Source organism: Morone saxatilis, unplaced genomic scaffold, assembly GCF_004916995.1.
Source record: "Morone saxatilis isolate NCDOM2014 unplaced genomic scaffold, NCSU_SB_2.0 Contig0, whole genome shotgun sequence".
In the NCBI taxonomy this organism is placed as follows: Eukaryota; Metazoa; Chordata; class Actinopteri; family Moronidae; genus Morone; species Morone saxatilis.
The window spans coordinates 14,317,244-14,328,339 of NW_023339650.1; the positions used below are offsets into that span (position 1 = coordinate 14,317,244).

General features: G+C 41.0%; 2 protein-coding genes across 2 annotated transcripts in view; both read left to right on the top strand.

The window, feature by feature from the left end:
- The window catches only part of cacnb2a (calcium channel, voltage-dependent, beta 2a), a gene marked incomplete at its 5' end in the record, with an annotated part of 41,605 nt that extends 31,528 nt beyond the window's left edge, over positions 1–10,077 (top strand). The window contains 1 exon segment of the mRNA XM_035656951.1: positions 9,979–10,077. Coding sequence (XP_035512844.1) covers positions 9,979–10,077 — 99 coding nt within the window.
- Positions 10,078–10,372: 295 nt separating this feature from the next.
- LOC118324548 (nuclear factor 7, ovary-like) overlaps positions 10,373–11,096 on the top strand; it is a gene marked incomplete at its 3' end in the record, with an annotated part of 8,484 nt that continues 7,760 nt past the window's right edge. Inside the window, 1 exon segment of the mRNA XM_035656963.1 lies at positions 10,373–10,461. Coding sequence (XP_035512856.1) covers positions 10,373–10,461 — 89 coding nt within the window.

Genomic DNA, 11,096 nt, shown 5'->3' on the forward strand with positions numbered 1-11,096 from the left:
AATCTCTCAGCAAGAAAGCAAATAAATGTACTCACAAAAAAACTATTTCTTACATATTAACCGTAGTTTCCAGTTCTGATAAATACATTAGAGCTGCAACTAACATTTATTTTCATCGGCGATTAATCTGCAGATTGTTCTCCTGAATAATATCAGTTTTATATCAGAGTTGGTAGTCTCTGAACCCTACAGTTGCAGTACGAGGTCAAGGTAAATGAAGGTGAAAAGCAGACTCTAATTAAGTTCAGCCCTGGAGGTAAAAACCTCCACATGCTGAGTGTGATGACAGTTGATCGGGACGTGTGATCTGGTGTGTCTGAATGCTCACTAAAAATGACTTTTGCATGTGAAGTCTGCAACATACTGCCAGAAAATTAAAGCAGTGACTTATGATAATGATCAGGCAACATTTTGAATGTTGATTTTATTTGTCCACTTAATTAAAATAATGCTTCAAAATCACTGTATGTTTATTGATCCTGTGTCCCTGCCAGGGTTTTTTATGCTGAGGGCACCCACAGTAAAGTTTTAGCTGTGTTTAATGTGTGTAATGGGTTTTAGCTAAAAGCCTAAAAGCATGTACTGCATACAATATGTCAAATTAACTAAAGCAAATAAAGCTATAGCCCAGATTAGTTTCTTTATTTTGTGTAATTACTATAATGTAATGATATAATAGCATTATTCACTGCTGACAGCAATTATCAGCTCTCTCTGAATGGGCTCTCAGAATGGGATTTGACAGATCAATGTCTTCTAGTTCTGCCAGCGCTGGGAAATGAGTGCCGGCATTGCCTTTGGCTTATCGATCAGTATACATGCACACAATGACGTCAGCAGGCATTCGCACTGACAGGCACACAAAGGCCAACAAGGATAGCTTACAAAACCAGCATACAGTAATTGGACCACGAGGGGGGATCAATACAACATCCCCATGACATTGACAAACAGTTGTTTCCTTTCATTATGTAGTAAGTAAAAGAGTCACCTTGTTCAGTATGAAGCGACTAAATGTAGACTAAATTCTGATCCTGCTGCTCCTACATTTTGTCAAATACAACAGTCCTGCAGTAAAACCTTTTATCAACACCTCTCTGAAACAGTTTCAACAAAACATTATAACCTTCATGACCTACCTACCAAAATACTTCAGGACATTAGATCTGTGATATATAGGACTCACAATTGATGTGCACAACAGTGCAAATATTGCAGTACCCAACTAAATATGATGTTTTCAGTCCACCTCACATCAACAGTTCTCTCATACAGCTGTTCAATCAATGCATTAAGCTGAAGTTACAGTAAAGTTGAGATAAAACTGTAAGAATCCCTGATTATTCATGCATAACAGAAATATCTTGATGTCTATATGCTGTTTAAACGATAAGGATGGTAATATTCTAGATTTTTGTTATTAGAAAATTTATCCCACTACAAAACCAAGGCAATTGATGTGTTTTTAATAGATTTTGGACAACAATCAGGCACAGAGGAGTATATATTAACAGCCTTCGCTACACAGACAGTACAGGATCAGTTTATTGTTGGCCAGCTCGATCCTAAATAGATTGTTTAAAGCTGGACTACATGAAAACCTTGGGACTGTTGTCTCTTCAAAGCAGTGTTGCTTGATTTCTTGTCTAAAATGACTACTTTCATTATAGATTACCTGCTGATTATTTACGTGATTGATCAATTGAATGTTTGGTCTATAAAATGTGAGAAAGAAGTCACAAGTTCCCAGAACCTGGACATATAGTATATCATAGACGACTTAGAAAACCTTCAAATATTTAGATTCAACAGCTTAACCAGTGATTTGTTTTTGTCATTTTTGCTTAAAAAATGTCTAAATTGTTGCTGCTTCATTTTGTTTTAATCACCTACTGACTGTTTTCAACCCTCCTTTTTTAATTAATCCTTCCACATCATTCAGGAAGAATGCAGAGTCAGATTCAGTCTGCAATATAGTACTTTCGTTACAGGACACTGTCTCACCCCACCAGAGCCTTCTACCTTCCGTCTACATCCATATCAGGAGTGGACGCAGGTATCCAACACTGTGTCCACTACTAACGATTAAAGTAAACAGTCCAAAACAAAACCCCTCCACTCTGCCAAACACAGTTGTCAGTGTTAAAGCACTCAGGATCACGAGTTAATCTGTTTTACATCAGTACAAGATCATAACACTGGAGACATCATAACACAAGACAAAACAATGACAGATACTGAGGATAACTGATTGATTCTGACCGGGAGCATCTTGCCAATGACAGAAACAACATCCAACAACATCAACTGTGTTTTTGTTTTCTGTCAAATGTGCTATTACAACAGGCCGTGGTTCACACGAGTGATGTTATGGATTTTAGTAAACTTAAAAAGATCACTAATAGGCTGAAATATACCACAATTAGATCATTGAAGATCTGTCAGAAAGGCCCCACCAAACGCGTTTCGCCTTGCCAAGAAAGCTATTACACGAATTAAACTGTCCATGAGGACTTCAAGTGCTGGTGAATAAATCTTTCAATTTCCCTGGAAGAAGAAATTCCCTCCAGAAATTTCCTTTTCACTGTAGGCCTATTTATTGTTGTCCAAAATGTTGGATAATCTAATTAGCAAGTATTTAGTTGATCCTGTAACTTAGCCTTTACGATAAAAACTTCTGAAGACAAAACATGATCTGCTCTCACATACTTTAAATCACACTACATGTCAGGTGAATGCTTGGATTGTAAAACTAATACTTTTTATGAACCCACAGCTGTGTCTGCAGCATCGAATAGTAACAATTGTTAAATGCGGAGAGTTAGCGTTGAATGCTTGGTTAGTTTCTTAGTCTTGTTTACTTTTTCTAAGATATTTTCACATAAATCATAATTTTTATAAGTTTAGACTGAATTTTATTCAAGAAAAGTCTTTTTCCAGCTGTTTTATATTACGACAAAATTAAAGGAGTAATTTGATATTACAGAAAGGGGCTTATTCACTTATTGAGATACCTGCAACTGTACGGTACATATATAGTATATGTTAACATTAACCCAGGTACAGGGCTGCTTTACATGGTGAGTGACATCTCACATAATAGCCTCTTTATTATATTCTATATTATAGTCTCCTATCCTATACATAGTCAATGAAGGTTTGCCAAGTTTTATGGAATTTCTCAATGGCACCTCATAAGAGTTTTTCCAGTTTAAGGCCTCACCAATATGCATATATTGTATAATAATATCCATACAAAAACTGAAGCGTAAAAACAAGAATTTTCCAAACAATTTTAAAACCAGAAGTATAAACTTCCTTATAGTATGGCAACTTCTGTTTTTGTACAATTTAAACCCGAGATATAATGTTATTAATGAGCTTTAGAGGTGCTGGTAGGTGGTTTTTGTTTTTTTATTTTCCCATTTTCCATTCTTTAGGCTAAGCTAAGCTAACCAGCTGCTGGATGTATATTTACAGCACAGACATGAAAGCGGTATCGATCTTCTCATCTAACTTTCGTCAATAAAGCCAATAAGGGCATTTTCTCAAAATATCAGTCCTTTAAAGAAAGATGTGTTATAGAAGTTTATTTTTTGACAAAGTATTAAAAAAGTCTTTAATACCAATACCACATCCAACTCTAATGATATAATAAATGTAAAGCATGAAATTTAAAGCAGGACTACACTGATCCTGATGCATAATATCCAGATCAGACTGGAGAATCCATGCTGGGCCCGATGTGACTGTGATTCACATCTAATGAAACCCCCAGGGCCAGCAGCCAGCATCTGACTGAGGTTACCTAGCTACAACACATGCCAGGCCATTTGAGCCCCGGGACCATCTCTAATTACAGACGATGAGAGAAAGGAAAAGAGGGAAAACGAGGGAGAGACACTGACAGACAGAGGGAGTAAGAAATAGAGATAGAGACAGAGGAAAGAGAACTAGAGGCCCCAGCTGTTCTGTTTCCTGCTGCCTTTTTGAGAGGCTCGAGAGTTTGACTGCTGTTTCCTCCACTTCACCAAAGGGCATCCCGCCAGCATGTGTGCTAAACCTGAGAATAGCAGTGAACCTGCTCACACATCATATAAATAGGGCTAAAATCTCTGCACTCGGTTGTGATAGCGGAGTAGTCTGATGCCTCGGCCTATTAATGTGGTATCAGAACAGCATATTGCCAGTTGAAGCTGGAAAGTTTGAGTTGCGTAAAGCTTACCCTTCCCAAGATGTGTTTAGTCAGTGGAGACAAAGGAAATTTGTCAAGCATGCCCAAGGGAATGAAGATCATCTCAGAGTTGCTGTACAGCGAGTGGAAGCGAGGACTTGATGACTTCTGAAGTGCTGACATGTAGAACAGTGTACAGCGTTTGGCGGCCGCAGCGCAGTGTGTGGTGCTGAGTGACTTCACGCCCGCTGAACACATCAACACATCGGCTGTCCCACATGGAGTCATAGGAAAAACTGTTCAGCCGGCAAATTGGGACCGTTGTGACCGATACAGCTACGCGCGGGTCAGGCAAACGCAGGCAGAGGGCGAAACACTCGCACACTGTATGCAAACACACTTTCACACTCACAGGATACAGTGACTCCCACCCCCATCCCCCCGGCCCTCTGGTGACACGCAGATATGATGGACGTAAGAGTAGATCAAGAGACACAGACACACACATCAGCATACACATGAGTCGTTCTGGAAGAAAACTAGGGCCCGGTCATTTTTAATTAGTTAAATGGTAAGCCTGATATCTAATAATTTAGTGATTAGGGTTTGAGTTATGCGTGCACACACAGACGTTTGTCCACAGAAACTCACAAAAATACTTGTTTTGTCACTTAAGATGTGTTTCTTAATCTCTGTCTCTTATGTTTTACCTTAAATGTGAAGCTACAGCCAGAAGCCAGTTAGCATAGCGTATAAGGACTGGAACAGCTGCTAACTTTTGACTACACACAATAAGATCAATTAATTGTTGGTCTTTTCATATAAACTGTATAGTAGTCTACTTTAACAGACTTCTCCCTAAGGATCATAATTTTTTCTATTGTCAACAAAAAAAGATTTTTAAATAGGAATCAGTCAGAGCCCATTTAGACCCAAACGTTTTGTCCCCACAGACCCAAAAAATGTTGTTTCTTGCTTCCTTTGATCACTGCAGTTTACAGTAAAGGAAGTCCCTCTTACAATGTTCACAGCTCAGGAAATGCTTCCAGTAATAGAAAAGATAAAAATGGGAAGGAAGCTCAAATGAGCTGCTAATTATGCACCATCATTCACACTAAATGAATTACTAAACAATAACAAGTTAGCAGGTTAGCCTGAATTTCCTAAAAACACTTTCCCTAAAGTTTTCCAGATTTTTAAGACCTACCCATCATCTACTATATGTTGCAGTCAGATTAATACACTAAAAGTTCCTTTATTAGACCCAAGCTTCTGAACAAATCATGACCCGTACAACTTGTAGTAACACAGACTACATACAGTATATTGTGTGTTTGTTGTGCACTTTTGGACGAACAAAGCCACTTTTGTGTGCTGCTCTTATGATCTGACGTTGCTGATGGGCTCCTAATTTAAACACAGTCCGACTGTTTGAGCAGTTTCAGCGGGAGACAATCATCTGCCGTGACGTCACACGCTCCTCTGTGTACTGTACATCTCTACAGGAGGGAGGGAACAATCCACGCTGTGCACAATAACACCCACAGGGGTGATTGCTTGTGTCCACTTGATCCCCTGACTCACTTTGTAATGATTGCTTCTCTCAGTAAGGAGATTTAAATCTGCTTCGGCCTTTGAACCAATCCAGGATTTAGAGTAGAAGAATCGACCGACTGAAACATGGTCGGAAACTGTTCTTTATACCTTGGAGGATGTCGCAGTATGAAGGTAATATGAAAAGGAGACTATGCTCAACGGCAGTGGTTGCATACCCGGGGCTTTATTTTTGCACTTTCCTCTAATCTCTGCTTTTTCTCTTGTGAATTACTGGATTATCTGACCTCTTAAAGGTTCCCTGTGGAATTTTTGACCCCCTAATGGCACTGTGGAGCAATGTTTTTACAAGTGGATCCTCATTCAGGTTATCACGCATCCACATGAGGACACACATGCACACAATACATATTCCTGCTACCTGTTTCTCAGTTGCTGGCAGTTACACATTAATAAATGTGGTAATGCACCAACAAAGGCAGTAAATAATAAACATGCTGGCTACTAAACATGGTTGTAAACAGTGCACGATTAAAAATATTAAAAAACTGTATTTTATGATAAGGAAAGGCACTGAAAGCATTTGTCGGGGATTAACAAATACATAGTGACACTGAATGTAAATGTAATAAAACTTCAGTGTACCTTTAAAAATGTTTGAAATAAAACAAGTAAAAGCAAAAAAATACATTTCGTTGAACAATTCACAAGCAGACATTGCTTAATTTCAAAGGATCACGGGCGAATAGGTTCGGAAACACTGACCTACATTGTGTAAAATGGAAAAGATTATATCATCCTGCTCCAAGTTATCTAAACCAGTTTTTTAAAGATAGGATTTAGCCGCATGCACCAAGTCTAGACTAGACCTGTTGGAGTTATCCACACATGGAAAGAGAAAGATGACCCTGCAGATTGTCTTTCACCTACAGAAAAGCCCTGCGAGCATCGATGCCTCTCTACAGGACTAAAATGAATCCACGATTAAAAACTAAGCTCTACTTATACTAGATGTGTTTCGGACAGTATAGGCCTATGTAAACAGACCTCACAGACAGGTTATCGACTGTGACACTCTTGATGTCGTCACAAACAGAACTGCACACAGCAGAAGACTCCACAAACACGGACAAAAGCACTCAGAAAACAAGCCAGCGCTACAACTAATAGTACAAGCCCTGGACAGAGAAGTAAGCTGCTGATTTACACAAAAACAAGAACAGTGTTGTTGTTTTTTTACCTTTGGCTTCTTAGACATGCTCGTTCTCCCACAATGCCTGGGACACCTGTGTCGCCTCTCCGTTCCACAGCGACTGTAATGAATTATGCAAATCCCCTGGTTTTTGTTCAGAGTACCATGACCCAGGGGTGCAAGCAGCTGACGCCTGACATAAAAAAAAAGAAAAAAAGAAACCCAACCTCTCTGCCTCAGTCAAAAATGGGATAACACTGACTGCTGTGCTACCTGGCAAACTGCTCTTAAATACAGCCGGTGTCACTGCCAGAGTGATATGTAGAAGAGGGGAAATGAGATGTGGTCATCCTGAAGAGCTCTTCCAACAGCAAGTGTCATGCCTCATGTGGAGTGAAGAGTCTCTCGGGCAGATCACACACACACGCTGACTGGTGCAAGAGCGAACACACACACACACACACACACACACACACAGTTGAGTGTTTAAGCTCAGCGGTGTCATGGTTAGCTCTGAAGTGTTTTTCTTCAGCTGGCCGGGCATTAAGCTTTAATTTGATAGTGTGACATCTGTTGCACGGTCAACTCTACTACATGGTGTTATAAAAAGCGGACGGAAACACACGTCACATACGCAAACATACCTTAAAACTCCGGAAACACTCTTGTCAACAGTTTTCTTGGTGCTGTGACAGTTAGCGTTAGTGCTACTGATGAGTCTATGTGATGCTGAGCCGCTGGGCTGCAGTGGCAGAGCTGACCGCTGTAGTAAAACATGTGACCTCTCGCAGCTGTACGTCCAGACAGACAGTCAGGCAGTAACAGCACCATCTGGAGTCCTAATCCGACTGGCACTGCCCACCCCTGTGATTATGAATGTGGCCCTCAAAGTCATTAGGCTTATTGGATAGGCAAATAGATACCTGGGATAAGTGCACTGCAGAGGCGATGCAACTGCATTGCATAAATCTGCATTTTCTGCAACTGTAAACACAGGTTTGGTGTAACTGTCCATCCACATTATCATGATATCTGGCATGGATATTCAATGTCCCGGTAGGATGATTCCTAAGGATTTAGTTAACCCAATCTGTTCGCAGCAAAGCGCACATACTACGAGTAGCACTCTCCTCCTTGAGGGAGTTTTCATTGCTCTCCGACACTGTAATAATAATAACAACTATATTGTAGTGGAGGCTGTGAACAAATCCATAGCAATGCGTGAAGGCTGCCATTGGAGCCTTTGTTGACATTCCTTTTGTTACAATGCATATCTCCATTGTAGAGCACAATGCTTCTCCTCTTTAAAAATATTTTGCAAGTGTTTTTGGAAGTGTTGGAAGAGGCTGGGTCGGGGTACGAAGGACCAACATGTCAATCATCGACACATAAGTTTGCGGAGCCTGGCATGAGAACAATGCAGTGGGCCGAACTCTACCAGTGACAATGTTCTGATGACCCCCTGACCTTGCCACTAGCACCATCATCAAGCCAAATTTCCATTTGCACACAAGAAATATTTTAAAATTCAATGCAAATTGCAATGAAACTCACATTCGGGCTCCCCAGAGGATTAACCTCTTTTCCATTTTGGACACAATCTCTTCTATAACGCCACCCGCAGGTCAACATAACACATAAAAACTCTCATCATGAGTAAACTGTCATTTGGTGAACACATTTATGCTCCATTTTTTATTTAAAAAAAGGTAAACTGTGTTACATTTGAAGCCCTCAGCTGGTAAATCTCTACTAACAAATTCTTACTCATCCAGGGCCTTGACACACCACAACAACATCACAGGCTAACACTTTGTTTAACATCAACTTTTCCTGGTAAAGGTTTACCTTGAACATCCCACAAAGACCAAAAAAACTACTGTGTGAAAAAAATGAAGTACTTAGTCAGCAAGCTACATTAATGAGATAAAGTCTGAGAGGCAGCACTGTGACATTATTTTAGCAGGAACTGAAGAACTCAACTTTCCAGCTCTATGTGTGCAGGAATGATCAGGTTCATTATGAGGACACAGAGCTGGGCTGCAGAGAGCAGCAGTGTGACATATGCGCCATATGGGTGGGTTGAGCAAAAGTGGAGCAGTGTTTCCCTCCGGAGGAAAACACATAAGTACATCTCTATTTATGCACACGTGCACATGTACAATATACCGGACAAAAATGCAAAGTTATCGTCGTGTCAAACATGAATGCCTGTTTAGGAGAGCACAACATATGGTGTATATGGAGGAGGATTTAGCCTCAGGTTCATCACACCATGACAGTGTCACTTGCACCTGACGTACAGTAACTCAAGTTAATAGATTACATAACAGAGGCTCAGCTGACTGGCTGGGGGTCATGCGACTGCAGAGTCAAAGAACGTCCACAGACAGACAGAAAGTAGATTCTGTAGTAAACCACAACTCCATCACATCCTCTCCTCCCTGCCCCACCCCCCTCTTTCCCCAAGTAGCTGATTTCATCCTCGCAAAGCCACTCTCACTCTAATCTCTCCTGATCCGTCTGCACTGGCAAAGAATCAGATATCAAACTCAGACACGTTGAAAAAACCTGCAACAACATTACAAAAATATCAGTTTACCTCCTGTTATTGTTATGATTATAATCAAACAGCTATGCATTTTCTTGGAGATTCAGCCTTGAGTTGTCTATAATTCATATAATCAACATCAGTCACATTTCTTCTAACACAGGCAGAGTTGACTGATAACCAGATTTCATAAAGTGGGCATGTAGTAGCTTGTAGTTATATAATACCTAAATCTCTAAGCCTCTCTTTGGAATAGCCACTGGGCACAGGAGCATCAAAAACAAATGGGAATATATTGTAATAGTCTCTACATAATCTGTTAAACCAGAAAATCTTATCAATAGTGAAATGTTACATGGCTTCCAGTTGTTTGGAAAAGACCACAGCATATATAGTAAAAGCCACACGTGAAGAAGGAAGTAGTTCAAGAAAAGAGGAGAAAACTCCACCAACACACCTCACTTACCCAGGAGACATTTTTATTCTTGTTTTGTTTGATCATGGCAGCGAGAGCAGGCCGGTAACGTGGCGAGAGGAGCCCCCTCCTCTGCAGAAATCAGCCCCACCGCCTGTTGCGTGGGCAGGTCTGAGCGGGATCAGGGGTGATGGCCAGAGGGCACGTCGCGCTCAGCCATAGGTCATCGTCTGCCCTGCAAACCTGCGAGCCCAGATCGCCAGCTCTGACTGAATCCAGCATCTGTCAGCAGGATCCGACCACACCTCAAGTGGAAGAAGACGATGACGAAGTTTTCATCGTTTTGTTTTTTTTAGGCTCCTTTCACGTGGCGAAAAAAAAAACAAGTCAAGATCACATAAGAATTATCCGGCAAAGTCAGAATCTCTTCCTCCTGACAGAACAGTGACCTGATGGACTGATTATGTATTCACGCTGAGTATGAATATGAAACATCCCAGCAGGTTTAACCCCGCCCTGCTGAGCCTCAGCGTGCGCCCAATCGCCGAGCAGATCTTTGTGGCCGGCTCCCGAGGGTGAGCTTATAGAAGCATTAGGATGAATGTACTGATTCTCTGGAAGAGAGGACGGGGCTCTCCACTGACTGGCAGGTCACTGAAAACTCCAGAAAAAACTAAAAATAAATAAATAAAAAGGGAGTAGCAGAGGGAAACTTCAAGTAATTGACCTTGTCTTCATCTACTCTAGGTGCCTCCTCCACTCTCCCCTCTTTTCTGTTTCATCAATTCTGCCTTCCTATTTAATCTCACTTTCCTTCCTCTACTCTCTTTCCTCTCTTCCCTCCCTCCATCCCTCCATCTCCCTCTCAGGGGTGCGTCTCCCAGCCCGGCTGGTAGCTGTTGTCATGGCACCTCTTTGCTAAGAGACGAGCACCATGACAGAGTTAAAGATGCTCAGTGAAAATGAAATTCTCTCTCTCTCTCTCTTTCATCTCTCTTCATTCAATGGCAGTTTTGCTCTCTGACCCAGAATTAAATCTACTCCCTCTGGCAACAATTTAGCCTCTAAATATTGTTCGGACTTTCTCCCCTCTTACTCTCATATTCATACAGCTTAACGCACTTTTGTCTTGTCTTCCTTTCCCTGACACCAGCACCTCCTCACTTGTTGCCGTCTGTTTGCACGAGTCGATGCAGATTAATGTAGAATT